Source organism: Aspergillus bombycis, assembly GCF_001792695.1.
Source record: "Aspergillus bombycis strain NRRL26010 chromosome Unknown contig00047, whole genome shotgun sequence".
NCBI classification, from domain to species: Eukaryota; Fungi; Ascomycota; class Eurotiomycetes; order Eurotiales; family Aspergillaceae; genus Aspergillus; species Aspergillus bombycis.
Window position 1 is genome coordinate 187,251 of NW_019170049.1, and position 24,950 is coordinate 212,200.

Genomic DNA, 24,950 nt, shown 5'->3' on the forward strand with positions numbered 1-24,950 from the left:
TGTGGCTATTCGGCGGACCTAGATACTCAATGCGAGTGAGCCCAAGACCGACGTTGATAGGCATTATGATCGGTCCCTCGACAAATGCCAAACGCTCTTGACTTACCGGAACCTCAGGAAAAAATGCTTCTACGGCAATCGCTTCGGGGCCAGCTTGAGGCTTAGCACGGTAGGTGGGAGGATAGAAACCTCATTCGCTCAGGAATAGGCAGCAGAATGCTTGTTTCCGACAAGGCTGGACCTCACTAAACCCAAATGAGCATACAATTCGTAAGGACGAAAGTGCACAGCCTCTTGCGGAGCTCGCAGCCTGAGTATTTGGCGCTCCTCTTGGCAGTTTAAGTAAGAGCCAACGTCTCGTTTCTTTCCGACCCCACCACTACTTTGGTCCCGATCTTACTCTTTCGGGTATCCAACTCGTAAAACTCCACCAGACTCTCTCTCTCAGTCTACAGCTCAATGGTTTATCGAGGAAAGCCCAGTCCCGCCTGTGAGCCCTGTCGGACTCGACGCCTTAAAGTACGTGGAATGTCAATCTATACTAGTCTTGATGTGCCGGTGTAACTAAGCCTATGCAGTGCGATCAGCGGAGACCGTCTTGTTCTCAATGCGTCCGCGCTCATCGAGAATGCTCGGGGTATCGCGACGTAGCGACCCTCAACTTTCATGATCAGAGCGAGGAAGTAATAGGAAAGGCCCGTCGCCAACAGAATACGAAGCCGTCGACCAAGGTATTGTCATGCTCGAGGCAGCCAAGTCCTTCCATGGCCAATGGTCACCACCAGTTATCGCCTACAGTGTTGCCGTCGCTCACCTTCTCAGTGAATGATCAAGCATCGGGTTTCATCTTTTCCCATTATGTCCGAAATGGAAGGCACACTCGAGGTCATTTTGACTTCCTTCCGGCCCTTATTCGGACAGATACTAGTCCCGCGGTCACAGCCTGCATCAGCGCCCTAGGGCTCGCGTCCCTGGCTAATATCCATATGTCGCCCGAGTTAATGTCAGCTGCACGGCGTGAGTATAGTGCGGCACTGTCAGCGACTGGTGTAGCCCTACGCGACCGGGAATGTGCCCGGTCTGATTCAACCTTAGCAGCAGTTGAGCTCTTGTCACTCTATGAGGTAGGCAACGAGTGCAGACGGCGTGTCGGACAATTACCCTTAGGCTAATGGGCGGCATAGATCGTGACGTGCGAGGGCCCACCGTTAATAGGGCGCTGGTTGAACCATATCGAAGGCGGAGTGAAACTGATCGAGCTTCGCGGATTCGAGCAAATACACCATCAGGCGGGCTTGGAGCTGTTCACTCAGATTCGGCTGCAAATTGTATGACATACATGCGTCGAGGGAAATAGCAATAGGCTAACTATATATTGCAACAGGCACTGGGAAATTTATACAAGAAGCAACGTACTCCGTCATGGCTGCTCGACTTATCCAAAGAGGCTCTCAAGCACCGCGGCGATACCGGGGACCAGGTGCTTGACTACTTCTTTCGAATCCTGGTGGAAGTCGGTGATCTGGCTGCCGATATCAACGAGGGCGCTTTCGCCCACCCGGCTAGAGTTCTTCAGAAAGCTCTCAACCTGGATGCAGAGCTGATAACGTGGGCGATGAGCATCGATGCGAAATGGAAATATACCGTTGTGAAGGTCAAACGGTTCGAAGGTGAAAACAGTACACTACACCCTGTATACGGCGATCATTATCACATCTACCCCAACATCGCAGTGAGCATGGCTTGGAACCATTATCGGTTCATTCGCATCATTCTTCACGGCATCATTGGATACGTTTCCGCCACGTACTTTCCAGCAGCTGAAAAGGGGTCATGCGGGCAAAGCGAGAGGCACAGCGCCGCGATCTCGCAGCAGCTAGCGGAGGATATATGTGCCAGTGTGCCGTATCATCTGGGCATGACTGGTTCATCCGGTGGGTCAACCTTGGGTATTCCCTTCGCAGGCGGTGTTCTTCGGTTGATGTGGCCCCTTTTCATTGCATCCGATTGCTCGGGTGCGTCACTGAAGATGCGTACGTGGATTGCGCAGTGTCTGGATAAAATCGGACATGTCGTGGGGGTCAACATGGCGGTTACCATGTCCCAGATCCTTCGAGCTGACATGCACCTTAACTGGCTGGAGGAAGAAGAAACCAATATCGTGAAACGATCATATCTTGTACGTAACGAATATTGGACACCTGACACATAATGCAGATTGATATTTCTGTTTGTGATGATCATCACCGAGGATATATTACTTGTCTTATAGCACACTTTCAGGTTGCGTTGTTAAGGGTAGCCTTTAACGCCTCCACTTCACCATCACTGACCAGTTCCACCGACGACTGAGCAAGGGCTGCAGAATGAAATGCGGGAGCACGCGTCCTCTCCCATAACATTCCAACATTGCTTGCTCTAACACCTCCGCCAACAATGATCTGAGGTACCCGATCATGACCCTCCACGCGTTCCCTTACCCGCTCGAGTCGTTCATGTATCAGATGGTCTAGTTGGGCGACACATTCAACCGCTGTCGCACCGGATGGGCCACCACTTGTCAGGATAGAAGTAAACCCGCACTCCACAACGTCTGCCAGGGCAGTACCCCAGTTCGATTCCGATATCTGGTCGAATGCGCGATGAAAGGTACATGGCCTGCCTTGCGCGAGGTCCACCAGTTCTTTGTTCCTCGCCACGTCAATCCGAGCAGCGGTCTCCTCGGGTGCATTCTGAGCCAAAATACCGAATACAAATCCATCCGCACCATTCTCCATGAACGAATGCATGGTACTCTTCATGACTTCAAAGTCTGTGTCATTGTAATAGAAGCTCTGCGCATGTGGTCGGATCATCACATAGACTGGGATGGAGATCTGCGATTTCAATGCGGCCACGGTCTCGGGCTCTGGAGACAGTCCACCTGATGCATAATCCCGACATAGCCTTGGTGGTGTTAGTGTTTAGTTTTAAACAGATTATGCGCCAGCATCGAGTATTTTGGTCAGCCCTCTAGAGGCAGAGGCGGTCCTCAACTGACGAGTTCATGACTCAGAAAGAAACGACTTACTCAATCCGATCCGCTCCAGCTCTGGCAGCAATTATAGCCGACTCTTGATTGAAGCAGGCAATCTCTAACAGCGGCCGATAGGCATTCTTGTCAGATCCGTTCTGGCTCGAGTCGCGCGACGCCGAGGCTGGCTGGATTTGTTCCATGTTCTCTATGCAGTATCAGTGACCATTGAATGGCTGTGCTCACTCCATGTGTATCTTGTGAAAACCGTACTTGTGTGTATGTCACTTGCGTTTTACGTTTAATATCACCGGTTAAATATCCCCTCCAAAGCAGGGCCAAGCGAACTCGAAGTGACTTTGAGCGTTGCCTTGGTGCCTCGGGCAAGTCTGCCTCTTGCGCCATTCCTCTTCAGGCACCTCGGAATCAAAGCTGTTCCGTTCCGGTGATGTCGGATATTGCCATAGCTAGAGATGCTGTGTCCATATACGCACATTTTCACTCTCGTCATACGTGATCCATGAGCTGGCTGTGAATCACTGGATTATAGTCAATAGTACTATCTCCTCAGCGCTGTACGAGGCCCCATCTAGCATACTTGGAGTCTATCGGACCAAAGTTTGTCCACAATATATAGGATCACCAAGTTGTAGCCTTCTTTAAGCACATTTAACTTGCTTCGATGTAGCTCGCTCGCTAGCTCGTTCTAAATAACTAAAACAGACCGATTCGTCAACTGTACCAGAGCATGTATCCGTAGAAGCTCTGTTGCAATCGCTCGGGCTCACGGGCGTATCAAGGATTATGCGGGGTTGACGATTGCCGCCGGGTAATTAACCTAACATCGAAATGTCAACAACCCTTCGTAGTTCAGCGAAGTCTTCTATACACAGCCTACAAATCTTTACACTATACCTTGAGCCTCTAAATAGTCATGGTCAAGCGTCCTGTTATTGCAGTTGCAGGATTAGCCTGTGAAACGTCTACCTTCACCCCCTCGCGCACCCTTGCGCCTGCATTTCATCCCCGCAGGGGAAACGAGGTGATCGACGAATACAACTTCTTACAGACGGGCACACCTCTAGGTGAGGCAGCAGAATGGCATGGTGCTTTAATTGGCCATGCATTACCGGGTGGAATGGTGACGCATGATGCCTTCGAGGGGCTGGCAGGAGAGATTGTTACGCGTTTGGGCAAGATTGTTGCGACTACGGTCGTTCATGGCCTCTGGTTTGATATTCACGGCGCTATGTGCGTGGAGGGCATCGATGACGCCGAAGTTGAACTTCTGCGGCGGATTAGAGCCGTTATTGGTCCTGATGTCATTGTGTCGGCGTCGATGGATTTGCACGGAAATGTTTCTAGGGAACTAGCTCACGAGTCGGACATGTTAACATGTTATCGGACGGCTCCGCATGAGGATGAATCTGAGACGAAAGAGCGAGCGTGTCGCAATCTTGTTGACCTTCTTACGCAGTCTTCTGACGTCGCTGGAGGTCCGCTACGACCCCTCAAAGCGTGGATTCCGGTGCCCATCTTGCTACCGGGAGAGCAAACGTCTACGCGTATCGAGCCAGCGAAGAGTCTTTATGAGATTGTGCCTGAAGTTGAGGCAGAGCCTGGCGTGGTCGATGCCGCGATATGGGTCGGATATCCCTGGGCCGACGAGCCACGGAATCGCGGCGCCATAGTTGTCACAGGCTGGGACGCAACAGCTATCGCTGCGGGAGCGGAGCGTTTAGCAAAGAAGTTCTGGGACTCGCGCAAGGATTTCAAGTTTGTTGCACCAACAAGGTCTTTCAAGCAATGTATCGACACTGCGTTGGCCTCACCTGTCCACCCTTTCTTCATCTCTGACTCCGGAGATAACCCGACTGCGGGCGGTTCAGGCGATGTGACCTGGGGATTGACACGGCTGCTCGATCGATCTGAGTTCAAAAGTCCTTCGGGACCGAAAGTTATATATGCCAGTGTCCCGGGGCCGCAGGCCGTCCAGACAATGGTTCAGGCAGGCGTCGGTGCTACAGTAACCGTTACTGCGGGAGCGGAGGTAGACCATATCCATGCTGGTCCTATCACTATGACAGGGCGTGTGCATTCAATCAAGCATGGCGACAAGGATGCCGTTACCGAGGCAGTCTTGCAGGTTGGCAGTGTGTTTGCGATTCTTACTCAGCTTCGCAAACCTTACCATCACCAACGTGACTTTACTGATCTCAATCTGAACCCTCGTGCTACAGATATAGTGATCGTGAAAATTGGATACTTAGAGCCGGAGCTGTTTGATATGGCTGCAGATTGGATGCTCGGGCTCACTCCTGGTGGTGTGGACCAAGATATCAAGCGACTGGGGCATAAGCGCATTCGTCGACCGATGTGGCCTTTTGATACTACTTTCCCGCAGCCTCCAGACATAACGGCGCGGATAATTGCCAAGTCTAATGAACCGATGGATGGACCTGATGAGTGATGGGACTTCTGCCCTGAGGACCTCACAAAAACTATATGCAAGCCATGGATATGATTGGGTTATACATTAGTGTACGCCTAGGTTAGAGCTAACTACCGGTAATATCAGTGATGGCTCCCATGGACTTCAACTTGGACCAAACTCCAGGGGTTTTGGCTGACCCCACCAGTCGCATGGGTTAAATCGCCAGGCTCCATTGCCCGCGGCAAACCAATACTTGATCAGGTAGGGTAACACCCAAGGCAAGGGAGGAAAGTCATGGCCGCCTTCGTAGGTCTTGTCGGCACAGCCAAGCACTATGGGGAAGGTATCATACTGTGGCGGACGAGTTAGCACCCAATTTTCCGGCATCATATGGACAGCGTGTAAGAGAGAGCGAAGTGGCAGCCTACAAGCATTGCGATATTCCCTGATTTCTGTGCGACTTTCTCGGATTCTTCCCATATATTCTTCAACCCGTCACTATCAAAGTCTCCCATAGATAAGAAGATATCGATCTCAGCGTAGAGGTGATCGGTCAGGGCCTTGCTGAAAGAGTCAATTATTTTCTCCATGCCATCAGCCCCTTTCCACCGGTACTCCTCGGGTTTCGTGGCGGAGGAATATGCAAGCAATTTCTCCAGTCCGTCATGGAACAGCTCGTGTTGATGCTTTGGGTCATCCATAAATCCCGGTCGATCAGTAAACTTCTCAATCTCTGGGAACATGTAAGATTCCTCAACCCAGTGGTGGTGTTGCACCATCTTGACCCACGCCTGAACGTAGAAGAGAAGGTCCTTGACATCCTGCGCATTGAACTGTTCGTCAGTAACGATCGGCACGTAGGGCGCCTGCTGGAGAATGGCATTTAGCCCTCGGATAATAACATTGTGCGCATGTGCCATCACAGAGGCGCCGTTGATGTGGCCGAGCGATTCCTGAGCATTCAGTTAGCCGGCGCCATTCAGTTCGTTCTGCTGGACTATGAGCCCATACATCAAAGCTCTTTGATGGCGTTGCGATCAAGCGGAAGGGCTCGTCGGCCCATGGGGCGCTCGAGGGTTTTGTTGTCATGGTGCAATGGGATGTCACGCCTTGGCGCTCACAATGTTACGGTCAAAGTGAAGTCTGGTCGGTGGCTGGGGGTTCCATCAAAGCTGCGCCTACGAGAAACTTTGAAACAAATACTTATACGCAGAAGCCCTGGTGTCTGTGCGAGAGCCAAGAAATGGAATACGAATCCAATAGACCGGGTTGGCTCATCCACGCTGTCCGCCTATTTTAAGTCACCAATGGCTGCGATGAGGAATGCAAGCTGACAGTATTTGCTCCACCTATGATACGGTACTTGGCCAGATTATTGGTTTCTTCGCGGTTGGTTGGAGCTTGGCAGAAGTTTGCGATGGAAAGCCCTATTCTCAGCCTCGGGGAATCTCCAGGATTCGCGATGCTGTCGTCCAACTGCGAGAGATGCCCAAGGTGTCAGCAATACGATAGAACGCTGCGTTGCTGCCCAGACCGACTGTAAACCAAGTTTTGATTCGAAGGGGATGATACCATTCTGATTCATTACCCAACATATCTTGGGCTTATTATATTAGTACTTTTCTCCAGTGGGCCTTCTCGCGCCCAGTCCTTGATCGCTATATCTCCTGCATACGGGTCGGTCAATACGATACGTCCTGAACTTCCGAGTAGGCACACCCGTGGCGAACGTAATATCACGCTCCTCGAATGCACGACCCTTAGTCTCGGGGAGATGGAAATAGCTCCAGAGAAACGTCAGGAACGCGAATGCAGACCAGAAGAAACCGGTCTTCCCTCGCCAGGTCCAAGCTGCTGGGTTCATCATGTATGGCTTGATAATGTTGGCCATTGTGATGGCTATATAGTAGGCGTTGCGAGCGAGACATATTGTCCTAGAGCGTAGCCGCGTGTATGACACTTCGCGCGCTATACTCCATCCCATCGGTCCTACAGTCAAACTAAATGTGAGTATCCAGACAATGAATAGTGCCGACTGAGCGCAGACTATGCTATTGCTCGACTTCAGTGTCAAGAATCCGATGACAAGCAGGTAGGAACTCATCAGCCCCAAGATACATGGACCGGCGACCAAAATTCTTCATCAAGAACCATTAACGAATCGTTCCCACGAAGGCAATTGCTGTCCCACCTTTGACCAAGATTGTAACCGTCCGCTGGACTTATTCCTGCTTGCTTGAAGAAATAGGTCCCCGTGTAGGCAAACTGATTGCCAGCGAGCACTTGGCCTGTGAAGCTCATGCAGCTTATTTCGGTTCGTCGGAGGTTGCTGCCACGAAAGCAATCCCAGTAGGAGCTCCCATCCTCAATCTCCTGCTCGATTTGGTTTGTGTGAATCATCATCGCGACAGTCTGCCAGGATTTGGTCTTCTCCTCTCCTGCTGTTAGGCGCTGTATCGTCGCCAAGGCATCATCGTACCGACCATGGCGCACCTGCCACCAGGGGGACTCTAGCATAAGGATGCCAATGAAGAGCAACCGTACTGGCCATATCCACTGCACAGCATACGGAATACGATATGCCCACTGATCGTCGCGACTTATCAAACCCTGAAGCACCCCGGCACTGATAAACTGCCCGATGGTGAAGCACATATTCGTGTATGCCGTGAGGTAGGAGCGTAAAGCCAGGGGCAAAAGCTCTGAAGAGTACGCTGCGCGATCGTGGCAAAGATGCCCCATGGAATACTGCTGCACAGTTATTACTGGACTCCGCATTGCTGCCATGAGGACTCACTCGCAGAGAACTTGGCCAGCCACCCGAAGACCCACCGTGTGGCCAAAGAAGGACACGAAGATAAACGCTGCCATAACAAACATGGCACCTGTGAATACTTTCTTGAAGCCCAAATGTCTAACCAGATAGCCGTTCAGGAATGCTCCGATAATACACCCTACTGTTCCACCTGCCCCTAGAGCTGAAGTTAATGACTTCTCGAGTCCAATGACTTAAGGCTTGTCCTTTTAGGTTTCGACTTCATAGGATTAGTGACCTGATCCAATTCGAGAGGGTGCCAACTATTAGTGGCAATTATCCAAGATTATATTAGGTCATTCAATCTACGTTGGAGGTTCAGTTGTGACGTGAAAGTGTGTAAGTGCTTCTTTCTATATTAAAGAACCAAAGACCACATTGGGATGGAAGACCTGTATGGTTTATAGGCTAAATAGTAAACTATTACTGAACTAAATATCGCCACTAGTGAGTTTCAGCAAGCGGGCAGAGAGCTTCGATGGCATCCGGATGTGCAGAATTCCCTGCGCGAGTTCCCATGAGATCTCACATGGAAAGGTAGGAGGATAAAGCAGCTCTCCCTTTACAGGATTCCCACGAAGAGCAGGAATAGGTAGCTCAATAGAGCCTGAACCTCCTCGTCTCCAGACAGCTAAATAGTAAGCTCCCGAATCACAATTGTCCGGTGTAGGCACTGCCATCCCTAATGCGACCCAATCGTCATGCCAGCGAGGAAGGCCGAGAGGCCAGAAAGCAGTAGCCATCGTTAGATCAGCGCGAATTGTACGGTATACACCCATACCTTCTTTGATAAGCTCAAACTGACGCGGGCTAAGTTTGTCTAGCCGTCCGCTTAGATGTATGCGGCCGAGAAGACTATTAACCACCGTCATCGCATTAGTTTCGTCATCCCACTCTGGTTGAGGGTATGCCCAAATGGCACCCTGCTCGGGGGTAACAGCTGTTGGAAGCGCCGCAGCAATTGCTGCGTAGCGATCGGGATCTTGTTGGTCGCTAGTTGACTGCAAAGCATGGACAGCCAACATAGCATAATCCATTCGCTGGGCGCCACTCGAGCAATTTTCAATCACCAGGTCAGGGTACCGGTCATGCAGGTCATTCACCCAGTGCAGATACGCCCGATTGTGATCTAATTGACCAGAACCCGGACTTGAACAGTTGATATCTGTGCCCTGGGTCACTTCGATATTATAGTCGAACTTAAAATAGCCCACGCCATATTCGGTGACTAGTCTGTGTATAACAGCATGCATGTGTTCCCGGACGGCTGCGTGGCGATAATCTAGCTGATAACGTCCTTTTTCAACGATGCGCTGGCCATTTCGCTGAAAGAACGCTTCGTAGGGCAACTGTTGTGCGACGACACTGCGTACTCCAATGACTTCTGGCTCGATCCAGAGGCCTGGGGTAAGGCCTTGCGTTTTCAAGTGCAAAAGCAGTTCCCTGAACCCTGCAGGAAAACGCTTCTTTGATGGTTCCCACAACCCAACATCATCCCACCAGCCGGAATCATCTGCATACCAGCCAGCGTCGATGACAAAGTATTCAGCCCCAGCTCGGAGTACGGGATCGACGAGGGCCGTGATCTTTTTGTCAGTGGGGTCACCCATCAGACAATTCATGTAGTCATTGAAAATGATGGGTAGTGTCTTATGATCCTCGTGTTTCCGCCGCATCTGTCGCCGGTAACGGGTCATCTCCGCAAAGGCATGTTCATAGTTCCCCAGGACATGGCATAAAGCAACAGGTACGGTGCTGAATTCTTGTCCGGGGGAGAGCGTTTGTCTCCAATCATGATCGGTCTCGACTGGACCGCCAGCAGCCAGATAGACGCTGTCTTTCCAGTCACCGACTTCCCAGCGCCAGGAGCCATTGTTTTCCACTTGCCAAAGCCATGTTTCAGCATTGTCAGTACGCTTCAAAAGGCCCATAGGCAAATGGCCCTCTGTTGAGAAGGTTCCTCGATTGGAAACCGAATAGTGACCTAAGCTAGCTGCATGTTCCTCGGGACGCCCATACACGCCGTAGTCGTCTATACCCAAGCTGGGTAGATCGTGATCGATCCACTGTGCCTCTCTGAACCATGAATTATTGGGGACTGCGAGAACATAGTCAGACCACCATTTCTCTGCGCCAGTTGTTAGTCCACCCAGGACCAAGGAGCTCAGCTGTGTCACCACGATGTCCTTGTCACTGTCATTTCGGACTGTGCTTGTCGCACGGAGCACACGGGCGCCTTGGTAGATTATCAGGTGGACAGTTGCCGTCACCTCGGAGACAGGGTCTTTTAATGTAACGTCCAGTGTATGGGTGTTCGCTTGCTGCTTGATCTCATGCGATCGGTAACGTAGCCGGGTCCCCACATATGTGGCTATCAGAGACTTGGATGATTTATGCTTTGCGGTGCCTTCACCGGCCAGCCGCAGTTCCACCAGCGGTGCGTATGAATTCGTGAAGTATTTAGATACTGACGGTCGAGAAGCACCAGGCATGGGAATCACTTCCTGAAGGAAAGCAGATCCTTGTTCATCAACGACGACACTGACACGCAAGACATCGCTTTGTAGTGTAATGGTCTTAGGGAGGGCCATATTAAAAGCGAACACCCAGACTTTACTATCTGAACTGTTTAAGTAGGTTGGTTGTTTTACTCTTGAGCCTTGAAAGTAGACGTTTCGCCTCCTTTCTTATTTGCTAGGAACACATGCAAAGACGAACGAATTCGAGCCAGATGGTTGTGGGCAACGTCGTCCCTATAGGAATATAAAGTCTACAGTTCATGGAGTCATGTGGGGAAATGGCACCCCGGGGTTGGTGGAAAATATTGGAGACCAGGCTGGCGTAAATAGGCTGAATACGTACCCTGGCGTAAATCTCGTCTCCGCATTTAAGGGCACCTCTGCGAACGTTCCTAGAAACAGAGGTTGAGGCGTTATAGGTCTGTAAATCACCCGTCCGATGAGAAATTGATATGGTATGATAAGTCATAGCCTGTTTGTACTCGAATCAACTCTAGATGAGATAGACTGATCGAATCTAATCTAGATGGTTATAGTGCAAAAATACCCTGGATAATTGCAGATCGTTCCTGCCTTCACAGCCCAATAACACTATCCAAGCGATCAATAACAACAAAGGAGAGAGAGTCAGGCTGAGTTGCTCTGGGCAGCAAAGTACCTCGCATATCTCGGCCTCGTCTGTTCACCTGGTCCTCACGTCGTTGCTTCTCAAGGCTCCACGTGTCATCCTCACGGCCATTACTTTCAGGTTACCCGGGCCAGTTGTACAAGATGATGAATTGTGCCTATCCGAAAGGAGTCACGGCGGATATCAAGGTGGTGTACCATGTACGACTCCTAAGGGAACCCCTGCAGTGCTACCATGTTGCGCCTGCGGCAACACCTGTCTCACCGACCACCGCCTACTATACCGCTACATTTACGGCTAATTCCACTTGCTTTGATGACACCGAGAGTAAACCTGTCTGTAAATCGATGTGGTGAGTGAGTTACCGTTCTTGCTTTCGACGAGCGCCTGTGATGATAGGGAAAAAAAGATGTCGTCCCCCGAGCCGGAATCGAGCCGGCGACCTTCTGATTACAAGGTTATAAATTCCATTACAGTCAGACGCCATATCCAACTAGACCATCAGGGGTTTAGACGTACTGGAGGTGCAAGAAATTGTGTAGATGAAGCTCAACGCTTGGGTGGTCGCCTCCAGATCCGTAGTTTCCGATACGGACCGAAAGAGTCTCGCCCCACTACTGTTTGGATCAAGCTTCAATGCTGGATTATCTACATTCTCCCTGCAAAGTGAAGATGTAAGATCGTGGGGACGACCTGCGTGGAGTCAGCCTAGATGGGCAGAGCAAGCAGTACTAATTGACCTTCTTCAATGTGCGGTATAAAGCATTGCTAGCTTTCCTGACCATTCCACACTCACGAGCGACACTACTTCAAATATCCTGCTTGCCGAAAAGGTGGCACATCAATCCCCGATATTGTCTACAACCCAGGTGACGATATATGGAAATGCTGTGGCGGGACCTGTCATTCAAGCCTGAGATAGGCCACTGATAATTCTGAGTATACATCAGTACTAGTCTTATGCCATCAGGACGACGGTAACGGTGAGTTCGCTTTTTCATGGCTAATGGAAGAACTCGAATGTTGGCTTACCCGCATTCAATTTCCGGTATAGCCAGTTCTTCTACGATATAATCCAATGTTATTAAATAGGGTAAAAGAAAGTTCAACCACGATCTGTGACTTAAGGAAGGCTATCTAGAATAGAAAGACAAATAGGCCTTTGAGAACCCACTTAGTACTCCTGCAGCAGACTAGTCCTAGGCGCAATAGGCAGTTTAGATCTAGCCTAACCAGTCGTGGCAGTACTACTTCTGATCCGACTAACAGTCTCGAAGATCGCCAGATTTGGGTCCGACTGACGCTAGAGTAGAACCACCACCGTTAGTGAGAATGACCAGATCTTGATGGCCTGTTATCTCGCTGAGTAGAATTATGGGGCCATGGGTGCTGTTCTGAATGTCTTGTTTGGAGACGAGATACGTTACCCAAAAAGCAAAAAATTGCTAACCAGGAACTAAATTCAGTCGGGGTATCAAATTCCCACGATAGATCAGGGCTTGCTCTAAAAGCTGAAGATGTTTCAGCCGGCACTGGACTATGGACTTAACCCTAGCTTGACTGCAATTTTCTAAAAAATCTGCATTCAGCCAGCTCATCAGTCCACTCGCGTGATCCAATGGTTGCTGCATCCTGTAGTCGAGCATGGTAAAGCACGGGTAGTAGCCTCCTGCATCAACCCGAATGTCAGTCAGTCAGCTCCCCATACTCCCGTGTCTCCAGACAATTTAGGTAATTTCCGGAAAAAAATGTGATTGCTATGCAGAATTAGTCCTCGTTTTCCCCTCGTTTCCATTCTCTATTGAACGGCTCAGCTCGCCTTGTCCCTTGCATACCCATACCGGGCAGGAGACTGTGCAGCTCCAGCCCTCACTAATGGTTGTGACCGAGTCTATATGTATTCATGCTACTCGGGCTTTCAGGTCAGACTGCAGTGGTCACTTGGTAGGGGGATGATGCTTTATTAGTTAGTCCAATTACTCCGCACATACTTGCCGGAGTACTCCGTGAAGTGTAATCGGAGCAGAAGGATTGCAGAGGATTCAAGAAATCGAGTGGCAGGAAAGACCCACACGAGCTTGGGCCAGCAAATTAACGGCCTCCAAAGGTGAGACATGCAGCAGGATTGTTTGAGTCAGCACGGAATTTCCAGTGAAAATTTCGCATTGCCAAGACAATGAGGGTAGCGCGATTAATATCAAGCTTGAGCAAATGTAACCTGACTGGCGCAGATTGGGCCAAGCTGCAGCGATAGTCCTCTTGGCCTATCAATAAACAAACTAATATTATGCAATAGGTTCGAACTATCGACGGCCTTGCCACGATTGGGAAGACGCCATTCAACTGGCCCCAATACGAATGAAAAACACCCCGTCTCCACCGTGCGTGTGATCTGACCAATGCCTCTCGTAAGAGCAATCCGTTAGATATCAGAAATTAAGGATTCCATGGGATCCGGGCTTGACGATTGGGCCTGCGATGCAATTGGTGCCTGTGTAGCTGCGTTCCTTGCTTTCCCCGTACCTTTGATGATCAGCCGCAGCTGAGAATGGCTTGACTATCGTCAGAACGGCAGCAAGATTGTAGATCAGAATTCCCCATCTCAAGGACCTCCTCTGACTGGCCTAAATTGCGTGACTCCGATTAGGTCTGCGGGGCAACGTATATATAGCTTGAAGACGCCATCATGCTAGTCTTCCGTGTGTAACTCCACGGCTACTTCCACCACGCCAGTGGCACTCGCCCATCATGAAGTTCCTCGTCACGACAGCGACCCTCCTCTTCTCTTTGGTCTCTGCGCAGACTGGTGTGCCTGATGTCAACAGTCTTGCTGTGCAAAAGCATCTTCGCTCGCGATCGGCGTTGATCTCGTACGAGAAGAGACAGCGACAGGGTCTGTTCCCAGGAATATTGACTGAACTCCGGTGAAAGTGCTAACATGGCGTAGACCACTTTTTCCGTCAAAACCTCTCCTCTGTAGCCCAGAGAGCGGACGCCATTGTAGCAGCGATTCGCCAGGAGGAAATCGACGAGTACTGGCGAGTGCCTGGAACCCCGGAGAAGAATGATACCGACGAGAGGTTCGCCGGTGAGGTCTTCCCGAAAGCCCGGCCATTGATCAATGGTACCAAACTCTGGGAAGTGGTCAAGCACATGCCTAAGGGTGCCCTTTTGCACGCGCACTTGGCTGCCATGCTTCCCTATGAGACTCTGCTGGAAACCATTCTTCACACCGAGGGTATGGTCTTCTCCGCCTCCCAGGACCTGTCCACCGAGGACAACCGCAAGAATGCCTCCATCGAGTTTGCCCATGTCAATCATACCATTGCGACCAATGGATCGTCGATTTATTCAAAGGATTATGTCCCTAACACGCCAATCCCCGTAACTGTGGCTGCTAGCACTTTCCCGGGTGGCCAACAGGGTTTCATTGACTTCATCAACACCAAGGTGACCATCTCTCCCGAGCAGTCTGTGCGTCACGAATTGGGAGTCGATGAGATCTGGCGTGTCTTCCAGACAGCCTTCGGTCCCGCCAACACCATGCTATCGTACGAGCCCGTTGTCCGGACGTTCTACCAGAAGCTCTTTTCGCGCCTGGCCGAGGACCACATCAACTGGGTGGAAATCCGTGCTGGTGGTTCAAGCGGCAAGCTTGTCCATGAGGGCGAGGAGGACCCCGATCCGGATCTGGATATCTGGTGGGACGTCCTGTTGGAGGAGCTGGAGAAGTTTCAGAAAACTCCGCAGGGCGCAGAGTTCTGGGGAGCGAGAGTCATCTGGTCGGACAGCAGAGGCAAGAACCGTGCTTCGCTGACAAAGAGTAAGAAGAATCTTGCCGCGACTATTGTTCTCCGTATCTAACGAGCTGGTATAGGCATGGGAATTGCTCTTGAGCGGAAGCGCAGGTGAGACTCCTAACTGTCCATCACGATCATGGGGAAGTTTTTGTTAGCTAACAGATTGGTGTTAGACACCCTCAGCTCTTTTCGGGCTACGATGTGGTCGCGCAAGAAGACTTGGGTCGTCCTCTCGCCGAGATGGCACCCGAATTGATCTGGTTCCAGCAGCAGGCCGAGGAGTCGAATCTCACTATTCCTTTCTTCTTCCACGCCGGCGAAACTCTTGGCGATGGAAACTCGACCGACCTCAACTTGTTCGACGCGGTCCTCTTCGGCACACGCCGTATCGGACACGGCTTCTCCCTGTACAAGCACCCGAGGCTAATTGATGAGGTGATCGAGAACGGTATCATGGTGGAAGTCTGCCCCATTTCCAACGAAGTCTTGCGTCTCGCCACCGATATCCTCCACCATCCCCTTCCGGCGATGATTGCCCACGGTATTCCGACGGCTATCAGCAACGACGACCCGGCGATCCTCGGCCAGAACGCAGCTGGTCTGAGCTACGACTTCTACCAGACAATCCAAGCTTTCGATAACGTCGGTCTGGCTGGCCTGGTAAGCTTTCTCCCGTGGCGTTTCATATACAGTCAGACGGTGCTAACAAAAAGAACAGGGAGCACTAGCGCAGAACAGCATCCGGTGGAGCAACTTCGAAGATCAGAACGAGGTCGAATGGGTTCGTGATATTGATTTCGGTGAGAATGGGGATGGCATCAAGGCCAAGCGTTTGCAGCAGTGGAGCGAGAAGTGGGAGGCCTTCTGCGAGTGGGTTGTGAGGGAGTACGGAGACCGTTATGCCACAGAGGAGCTCTGATGTCCCGATAGCATGATTTAGCTAGTGAATGCTGGACTTCGCCTTCCAACTGATTGCCTTGTATTAGCCATTTCCCACTGTATATTTAAGTCGGATTTTGTTATTGTCTTATGGTAAACAAAAGCCTCGGGGTAATTAAAGGGCGACCTACCCCCAACTCTAATCTGGGAGCCCGAGTACTCACGACTAGCTAGACTATCAGCCATCGAGATACTTGTCATTGCATCTCATCCTTCAGAATTGACTGTTGACAGTTTTTTCATTTTGTATTATAAAATACCCGGCGTCCATCCCGTTTTGCAAGACGAAGTTCAGTGAGGTTATTGTCTAGGGCACCGATTTCCACGAGTCCAACCACGTGCTTCTGGAGCTAACTGCCCTGATATATGCATATATCGATGCTCTGTTCTGTACAGGCGAGAATTGCTTCGACGTCAAGATTATTGATCGTTGTTATTATATCGCACTGTGCAATATGTCGGTCCCAGAACAAATGTTTCCGTCTGTTTTCTGCAAACTGCCCTCAACGCCGTTTTCCTCTGGACATGACTGGATTTCCTATCAACCCTTGACTCGTTGTCAAGAACTCGAACGAAAGTGCATCCGTTTCTGTAGACTTATCAACTGACGAGGGAGGATGTGACATCTTTGAGCCATGACAGGCTTCTCGTGGCCGTAAGGCATCGTGATAATTCGTTAGACATCGGTGTTTTACCCGGAATATCGCAGATCATCCATTTAAGTGCCCTCCATCGAGGTTCGAGACTTCTCCATGTGGCCCCAAGCATATGCGACCGTGAAAAGACAAGGGCGTACCCCAAACTCTCGGCAAGGTAGCTTATCCGGAACGGCGAGGCAACATTTCGGCTTCTTCGAGTTAGGAGCTATACGCCACGAGCTCAGCACGGATATACATATCGATATGATGTGTTCGTCAAAAGTCGATCCGGAAATACATCACGCGCGTATCGCATTCACGTCGTCCATCAACATAGCGATCCAAGAGAGCTGTTTCTGCTATCGGCACACACCCTTGGCGGACTAAAATCACACGGAACCTCCATGGTAAGGTAAATGTTGCTTGCTGCTCGATAATCCACAATTCATCTTCGGGGTAAGCATCCGGGTCTGCGCAGTATGACCTCCAACCAGAAGACTCGATCCGTAGTAAAGCGAAGTTCCTGTCTTGGTGTTGCCAATATCTTAGCGCACGGCTAGGGCAACGAATAATATCAACAGTGGCTGGCGGGTGGCTGAATCTAACTGAGACCCCTGTCATGCATGTCATCTGAGTTTTGTTGAGAAGTTTTATAGCTGTTGCTATGTGAACCTAACCGGTGTATAAAGTAGCGACTGAAGTGAGTTACCCGGAGACTATTGACATTATCGAAGAAAAGTAGTTTATCCGAGAACTTCAACTAGTAACATCGAGCATCTCTCAAGGTAGGAGATGGCAGCATTTACGCGGCATAGCTGATAAAAGAAGACAATACAAGCTATGAGATAGCCGTACACCATCCTCTCATAAAGAAGAGGAATCTCAAAGACCGCTCTCAAAGAGAGAGACGGAACGAACAGTGTCCGAGTGAGAAAAAATGTACACGAGACAACGAATGTGCCAACACATTTTTCACTGTTGCGGGCGAAACAGCGCAATATTAAATATGGCCGGTTCGCAAAGGTATTACTCTACTAAATTTCATTTCTATTACTTTAAAGCCGGGGTCGATGACGCCGTTCTCTCAAGTAAACCAATATAAAGTAGCGAGCCAAGCCGCCGGCATACACGCCGACCGGAGATCGTTTATATTGTAGTTGGAGTACTCCGTTCTTCGACGTCTAACGCACCCTGATGGAGCATGGATTATGAAGTCCATGAGATGAGCATAGGCCTTAGCGTGTGGCGGCTAAGATCATTTTCCAATCCGCTGGTATCCACCATGACTATCATCATCATTCCCACAAGCGAGATGAGCGTTACAGCCGAAGGTGGCGACATTGTCTTGGCCGCCGAGATTCTGCGGCAACTGGTGGTTCACGGGGTTGCCGAACGTGGGAACCAAAAGTTTTCTTAATGGAAATAGGCTACGCATAACGTGTACAATTACCAGTGGTTCGGATCGATTGACCCCGTTATATTCAATCCTCGGCGTTTGCCCCAAGGGGTCAAAGATTTCACTGACTCTTGGCAACCACGCCTCATCACTATCGGAGTACGGAAGATCTTCGGCCAGGGCTATTCCCAGTCAGGTAATCTAAAAGAGAAAATGCATGGAAGCTACCAAGATCTGCACCGATAGTTTCGAACCATGCTAAGCGCGGCAACGGGGCTTATAGAACAACGTGGTTGTGATATTGATAAGAGATAGTACCTTAAAATAAGTGAACACAATGAGTAGTATTATAATTCTATTAGAGTAACAGGGCCTATCTCACTATCTCGGTGGAGCAGAAGCCCGATAGCTCGTTTAGGCTCCGCCCTAGATACAGATATCAAGCTTGTATCCAGATCTAGATTATTAAGGGTGTGGAGCAAGTTTGAGTCGGGATGCCGGAAGTCCTTATGCGTAATGACTAGTGAATTTGTACAGACCTCGCTCTCTGATGAAGTTTGATTAATGGCAACATCGACGGTGAGCGTTGTTCTTGTTCAGATGTAGCTGAGCATCGCAACACGTCCTTCATGACGGAAGACGGAATCCGAGCAGCTCAAAGAGGTTCTGGCAGACGTCGAGGATTAACTATCAAGGTATCCACCGGCTTCACGAGTCTACACCGAAGCGCACCGGGCCGGGGACCGGCAGCATACCGGTGGAACCGACCGGGTAGAAATTAGATAGCGCATGTGAGCAGCGGTAGCCTAAGGAACCGACTGGAGAATCTCCCATCATATTCCGCGACACGGCGTCGTTATTGGCACAAAGCAGCCGCTAACCGTGTGCCGAGTCCTTCCCCAGGGGAGTGTGTCTTCCATCGCCTCTTCCCCCGGAGTCCAGCCCCCACCGAAGAGTGACCGACCTGAGTCGAAAAATAGTAAATCCGGAGTAGCGATGCGGGGAGAAGGGTATCAAACCACAAGCCCTAAGGTGGTATGCAACTCGCCTCCACCCCTTGCGCAGAAAAACCCGCAACAAGTAAGACAAACGATATTTGATTCGCATTGTGTTGTTCCTGTTTTCCCCTGGATATTGATGCAACCCTCGGGTGACGTACCATCTCGGCCAGCCCGGATCCGGCACGCTGTGCTGCCCAGACGGCATCAGTCTCGCCACCGAAATCAATACACAAACACTACACAGTAGACTCGAATGAGCACTGAGCCTTTCTTGCTACCCCGGTCAACTCCAGGCAGCCAAGCATCGTCCAAGAAAGTGTCCAATTACATAATATATCAATTACATAATAGTAGCCGAGAGGAAGTCCCTTCCCCAGACCGAATCCAGGTGGCCATGCGGAGGTTGTCTCACTCCACGCTTCTAAACTCACTAACCAGAGAGAGGCAACCGGTGACGTACAGACGTGGAGAAATGGTCTCTTTCCTCCTATCGTCGGTAAACCGAGTGGTAATATCCGTACGTTATGAAAATCCATCATTGGCCTCCCGATGTGGAGGAGATTTTCTGCCAGACGCCGCTGTTATCAGCAGTGCCGAACAGGAGGTGTTCTGTCACGGCCCATCGGTACCACTTTTCTGCAGGGAAGATATCCCAGTGAGCCAATGCGAGTCTCGAATTGTGCTGCGTCTCGGCGGGTGTTCCACATTCGGCCGTGGGACTGTCTCTAGGCAAAGTGGCACACAGCCTCGCCGAACGTTGTTCTGTAATCATTCTAGCCTTCCTTCCGTATTCGTCCATTTTATGCGGTCGTGAACAATACTACTTCACATTCCAATGAGACAAGAACGCCAGGGGAAAGGCGGCATGCGGCAAAAGAACCGCAGGATCTGCACTGTGAGATCATCGTCAAGGATTTAGGGCAAAAATTGAGCCTTTCGGGGCGTGAGAATAAGAGTTTTAAGGGCGTGCCGCCAGTGCTGACTCAGCGCATCCAGCCAATCAGCGCTTGAAAAGAAAATTCTGGATGGAGAGGCAAAAGTTAAACCTAAAACCCTAATTATGGAGAATATCGAAAAGAGGAAAAAGAAAAAATAAAAAAATGAACGGAACGAAACCGCTCGGTTGGGGATTTTTAGTCTATTTGTTAGTTATATCCGACTCCAACCGCCTCCCCAGTGGCCCCAGCTGCTCCTAAAATACTGCGGCGCGCCGTTGTTTTTCTGTTCTTTCTTCCTATGATCCTTTTTGCGACTCATCCATCCCCATCGACAATATGACTGTACACACCGAGTCGCCTGCCATTCAGAATGGCCCCAACTATGGTGACCAATATGCCGACGTGGAAAAGAAGGAATATAGTGAGGATGTGCCAGCAAACGACCCATTCGGAAGCGAGGAAGAGGGAGAAGTCAAGTATCGTGTTATGGGTTGGTGGTAAGCTTCCAATGCTCGGCTCGTGCAATAAGACTGCCGTTATACTTCAACGGTGTCGTGGAACCAATGCGGTGGCTAATATGGGCAATTTGATTACAGGCAATGTGGAATGTGTAAGCAGTCCTACGCTCAGTTCCTGAACCATACTTCTGAACGTGCTATCTAACCCGTCCATGTAGTGATGATCGCGGAGAATATGTCCCTAGGCATTCTATCTCTTCCGTCCGCGATGGCAACACTAGGACTTGTTCCGTAGGTGTCACCTCACCGTAACCCAACTAGCAACAGAAAGACTGACAAACGATTCAGTGGAGTGATTATTCTTGTCGGAATGTCCGGCGTATCATGGTACACAGGTTATGTTATCGGACAGTTTAAGCTTCGCTTCCCTCAAACGCACAGCATGGGTGATGCCGGAGAGCTTATTCTGGGTCGCTTTGGACGGGAACTGATGGGCATTGGCCAACTGCTCCTCTTGATCTTCCTGATGGCTAGTCATATCCTTACATTTTCGGTTCTATTCAACACCATCACCAATCACGGAACTTGCACCATTGTTTTCGCTGTCATTGGAATGGTAGTCAGCTTCATCGGCGCCCTTCCCCGTACCATGAACAAGGTGTACTACATGTCCATCGTCTGTCAGTACTTCTCCTACCCCGGGCTTCTTGCGGACGATTACTGACACACCTTCCAGCTTGCATCAGTATCATCGCAGCGACCTTTATCACCATGATTTCCATTGGAGTCCAGGCCCCCGAACACGTCCAAGTCGATGCGACTAGGGACGTTAGTTTCCAGGATGCATTCTTGGCCGTGTGCAACATCATCTTTGCCTACAGTATGGCTTGACCTCTCTGGCATGTCCCACAGTTTTTGCTAACCTCGTCACAGTCACTCATGTCGCCTTCTTCGGACTCATCTCGGAAATGAGAGACCCTCGGGAATTCCCCAAGTCGTTGACCATGCTTCAAGTGGTCGATACGTCTATGTACGTCGTCACAGCGATCGTCGCCTATCGTTATGCAGGCCCAGATGTGGCATCCCCCGCCCTTTCGTCTGCAGGACCCGTCATGAAGAAGGTCGCTTACGGCATTGCCATGCCCACTGTGCGTTTCATAATCCTGGCTCCCCTCACCGGTTCAATTTCCTAACTGTTCCCATAGGTCGTCATTGCCGGTGTTATCTACGGCCATGTTGCCTGCAAATACATTTACGTTCGCGTTTTCCGTGGCTCTGACCACATGCACCAGAAGAGCTTCCTCTCTGTTGGAACCTGGATTGGTATTGCGCTCGCTCTGTGGGTGATCGCATGGGTCATTGCCGAGTCTATTCCCGTCTTCAACGACCTTCTGAGTCTGATTGTATGTGCCCTCAACCCCCATGTTCGCTGTCGGTTGCTAATTCATGTCCCCTACAGAGTGCCCTTTTCGGTAGTTGGTTCAGTTATGGATTCCCTGCCATTTTCTGGTTGGTCATGAACAAGGGTGTCTGGTTCTCTTCTCCCCGGAAGATCTTCCTGACCATTGTCAATGTGATCATCCTCGGTATTGCCTGTGCCATTGTATGTGCTCACCCTCTTCAACCTTTCCATCATGGTATTAACCTTCCTGCAGTGCGGTTTGGGACTCTACGTCTCGGGTAAATCGATCAACGAGAACTCCTCTTCTTCTAGCTGGACCTGCGCCAACAACGCCATCTAATTCGCTTCTACGGCGTTTTCCACCCACGCAATACGCACCTAGCGTGTCGATGGCTTCCTATAAGAAGGGTTTGGGATGGACATGTTAGAAACAGCCATTTCGATTATAGCGGGCCTATAGTTCTGGGACTTGGCCGTCGCCCAGTCACCAGAGTCAAGGCTGTTCTAATGGTTACTATATATATAAGCATCTTGATCGGTATGTTAGAAACCGTCAAGGCATCTGTACTGTACATAGAATATCTAGAGAGCTTCATTTTTTGCATGTGACATGAAGTCAAATGAACATAGATTCCTCGCATTCCATTATGGCCGCATGTCGTTGTCAGTATCGCTGTCATTCAGCGGCCCATAGCGATAAAATACTCCCATGCTCTTACTCGTAGATTACAATCGATGTTTCTTAGCTGCGACACTATTCATTTTTATGGCATACTTGAGCGACCACCAATCGCGACCGTGATAGTCCAATCTTGGGGTGTCTATCACTCAGGTCTGGATTACAGTCTTCCTTGCCAGCACCAAGGTTTTCTGATGCCGTAAGATACAAAGTAAACTTCTCTGCAGCAGTGATTGTTCGAGTAATTACTAAACATGCCTAGAAAAAATATATTTGTATTGCACTAATTTGCTTGCTAGTGCGTCAAGATATATATATCTCCGCAGGGTTCGAATAATATACAGGATCCGGTGGCGAAAAGCACATTGCAACGAACCATATGCACACATTATCAACATCGACGCCTATATGAGAGCTACACTCCTACCCTGTATAGCTACGCTGACAAAAGACCGATTTTGGGAGCTAGAAACAGCCACTCGGCAGGCTTGGCGCATAGATCTTTCGACGGTTACGAACGCTCATACCAAGGTATATTAGTAGGTTGTAAAGTCTGAAGATGGTATGGGCATCAATTAATTGATCCATAGATGTGACAGAAGTAGCATTGGACTACTGGTTGCGTACGTCCCCAATTGCCAATGTGTGTCCTCCCTAAGACAATCATTACTACGTATCATCCACAAGATGATAACAGCTCATAGATTGCCACCTGTTTTCATTACAGCTCATTATATGTGAGCAACAGCATACTATTTCGCAAACGACTGAGCGAGAGGGAATTCCGAATGTTATGGAAACATTTTCGATTATATTAAAACTCATCACTATCCAAACCAGCTAGCGGGAAGCACTATAGACGAAGCACCAGTTTTCCAACCTGTTTTCCTTGCCAGATATACTCAATCGCCTCATCGGCCTGTTCAAATGGGTAGACTGAGTCGATAATATCATTGAACTGAATTTGGGTGGCAGACAATGCAGCGCAAAGATCGTCCTGATCCTGCTTAGATCCAGCGTTGATTCCCCTATAATGAATATTAGCCCCTGCTCAGGTTGACCCTAGTCTGTGATCAAGCCTCACCTTAGGATAACTCTCCGGTCGATGAGAACAGAAAGAAGCTCTGAGAATTCGCTGGTATTCTGCTTGCTGAGATATCCCACCTGGCTAACTATTCCTCCACGTCGTGTACATTTCATGCTCTTGACCAGCGTGGAGGATCCACCAACTTCAACAACGATGTCGACACCGGCTCCTTCAGTTAACTTCAGAACTTCCTCGTGCCACTCGGGGTTCTTGGAGTAGTTCACAGTCAACAGCGGGGGGCTGGGGAACTGCTCCTTCATTTCTGCAGCTTTGCGTCGCTCGAGGAGGTCATGATCACCTTCAGGCCTGCAGCTCGCGCCAATTTGAGCGCAAACATGGCCACACCGCCGGTACCTGTCGAGTCGTCAGAAAAGGAAAAGATGCCTAGTCCTCAGTTATAGTGGACAGACCTTGGATCAAGACAGTTTGACCAATTTCCATATCCTTCAGCGCTGCCCACGCGGTCACTCCGGCGCAAGGGATAAGGCTCGCTTGGACCCAGTCGAGGTACGTGGGCAGTTTACATAGCTTGTGCTCATCGAACACGATGTAGTCTGCCAGTACTCCATCCTCATCGGCTGCTAACCAAGACCGAGTAGATTCCCGTCCGGTGATGTTCTCCGTGTCTACGATTGGGGCTGCCCGATCCCCAATCGCCAGGTGCTTCACCCTCTCGCCAACGGCGACTACCTCACCCGCTGCATCATTGCAGGGGATCCCATGTGGTACAACCGGCCAAGGGTTGCCACCGTTTGCAATGTTGGCGTCTCTGTAATTGAGCGACACGGCATGGACCTTGATCAGGACCCCAGTGAGGGATAGGGGAGGGATTGCTTCGGTGACAAGCTTCACCTTAGGGGTGCCAGGAGTATGATCATCCGTTCGGCGAAAAGCCTGGCGGGTTGTTGGTTGTGGTTGAGCCATGTTTGCTTGTGTGGGATTATCTTGTGTCTGTTGGATATATGGTTCGCGATCTATATGTGGTAGAAGCAGGTCGCATCCTGTTATTTATCAATGGCATCCTTGAGTCGGAGCCAAACTCCTATGACGAAACTTACCCCGCCAACTGTGCGGGGGGGAAATGAAGACGTTGGTACAGTGAAGTTGAATCTATACTCATGTCCTGATGTGGCTCTCATAATTTTCGCCAAATCGGGGTTAGTGTATTATTAATTGAGGTTCATCATCTTCTGCCGAGTGCAT

The 24,950-nt window shown here is 50.1% G+C and overlaps 10 protein-coding genes across 10 annotated transcripts; 4 read left to right on the top strand and 6 right to left on the bottom strand.

Annotated features, from left to right (window-relative positions):
* Positions 1–764: 764 nt before the first annotated feature.
* Positions 765–2,212, top strand: ABOM_005800 (Zn(II)2Cys6 transcription factor; the record flags this gene model as incomplete). The annotated part of the gene is made up of 3 exons (XM_022532929.1): positions 765–1,124; positions 1,185–1,328; positions 1,385–2,212. The coding sequence occupies 3 exons, from the start codon at positions 765–767 to the stop codon at positions 2,210–2,212; spliced, it is 1,332 nt and encodes a 443-aa protein (XP_022388753.1).
* A 67-nt stretch (positions 2,213–2,279) lies between these two features.
* Positions 2,280–3,216, bottom strand: ABOM_005801 (copper homeostasis protein CutC; the record flags this gene model as incomplete). The annotated part of the gene is made up of 2 exons (XM_022532930.1): positions 2,280–2,946; positions 3,071–3,216. The coding sequence occupies 2 exons, from the start codon at positions 3,214–3,216 to the stop codon at positions 2,280–2,282; spliced, it is 813 nt and encodes a 270-aa protein (XP_022388754.1).
* Positions 3,217–3,947: 731 nt separating this feature from the next.
* On the top strand, positions 3,948–5,483 carry ABOM_005802 (M81 family metallopeptidase; the record flags this gene model as incomplete). The annotated part of the gene is made up of 1 exon (XM_022532931.1): positions 3,948–5,483. The coding sequence occupies one exon, from the start codon at positions 3,948–3,950 to the stop codon at positions 5,481–5,483; it is 1,536 nt and encodes a 511-aa protein (XP_022388755.1).
* A 126-nt stretch (positions 5,484–5,609) lies between these two features.
* ABOM_005803 (uncharacterized protein) lies at positions 5,610–6,536 on the bottom strand (the record flags this gene model as incomplete). Its single annotated transcript, XM_022532932.1, has 3 exons — positions 5,610–5,798; positions 5,876–6,400; positions 6,459–6,536. The coding sequence occupies 3 exons, from the start codon at positions 6,534–6,536 to the stop codon at positions 5,610–5,612; spliced, it is 792 nt and encodes a 263-aa protein (XP_022388756.1).
* A 207-nt stretch (positions 6,537–6,743) lies between these two features.
* Positions 6,744–7,338, bottom strand: ABOM_005804 (hexose carrier protein; the record flags this gene model as incomplete). The annotated part of the gene is made up of 2 exons (XM_022532933.1): positions 6,744–6,923; positions 7,123–7,338. The coding sequence occupies 2 exons, from the start codon at positions 7,336–7,338 to the stop codon at positions 6,744–6,746; spliced, it is 396 nt and encodes a 131-aa protein (XP_022388779.1).
* A 212-nt stretch (positions 7,339–7,550) lies between these two features.
* ABOM_005805 (hexose carrier protein) lies at positions 7,551–8,234 on the bottom strand (the record flags this gene model as incomplete). The annotated part of the gene is made up of 1 exon (XM_022532934.1): positions 7,551–8,234. One exon carries the CDS (start codon positions 8,232–8,234, stop codon positions 7,551–7,553), a length of 684 nt encoding a protein of 227 aa, XP_022388780.1.
* Positions 8,235–8,693: 459 nt separating this feature from the next.
* On the bottom strand, positions 8,694–10,853 carry ABOM_005806 (putative Melibiase subfamily; the record flags this gene model as incomplete). The annotated part of the gene is made up of 1 exon (XM_022532935.1): positions 8,694–10,853. The coding sequence occupies one exon, from the start codon at positions 10,851–10,853 to the stop codon at positions 8,694–8,696; it is 2,160 nt and encodes a 719-aa protein (XP_022388757.1).
* A 3,304-nt stretch (positions 10,854–14,157) lies between these two features.
* On the top strand, positions 14,158–16,128 carry ABOM_005807 (adenosine deaminase family protein; the record flags this gene model as incomplete). Its single annotated transcript, XM_022532936.1, has 5 exons — positions 14,158–14,302; positions 14,357–15,232; positions 15,287–15,317; positions 15,383–15,869; positions 15,928–16,128. 5 exons carry the CDS (start codon positions 14,158–14,160, stop codon positions 16,126–16,128), a joined length of 1,740 nt encoding a protein of 579 aa, XP_022388758.1.
* Positions 16,129–20,457: 4,329 nt separating this feature from the next.
* On the top strand, positions 20,458–22,321 carry ABOM_005808 (putative amino acid transporter; the record flags this gene model as incomplete). The annotated part of the gene is made up of 9 exons (XM_022532937.1): positions 20,458–20,618; positions 20,718–20,731; positions 20,798–20,870; positions 20,928–21,259; positions 21,316–21,459; positions 21,513–21,727; positions 21,785–21,982; positions 22,039–22,182; positions 22,235–22,321. The coding sequence occupies 9 exons, from the start codon at positions 20,458–20,460 to the stop codon at positions 22,319–22,321; spliced, it is 1,368 nt and encodes a 455-aa protein (XP_022388759.1).
* Positions 22,322–23,513: 1,192 nt separating this feature from the next.
* On the bottom strand, positions 23,514–24,671 carry ABOM_005809 (zinc-dependent alcohol dehydrogenase family protein; the record flags this gene model as incomplete). The annotated part of the gene is made up of 4 exons (XM_022532938.1): positions 23,514–23,688; positions 23,745–23,956; positions 24,046–24,101; positions 24,158–24,671. The coding sequence occupies 4 exons, from the start codon at positions 24,669–24,671 to the stop codon at positions 23,514–23,516; spliced, it is 957 nt and encodes a 318-aa protein (XP_022388760.1).
* Between the last annotated feature and the right edge of the window lie 279 nt (positions 24,672–24,950).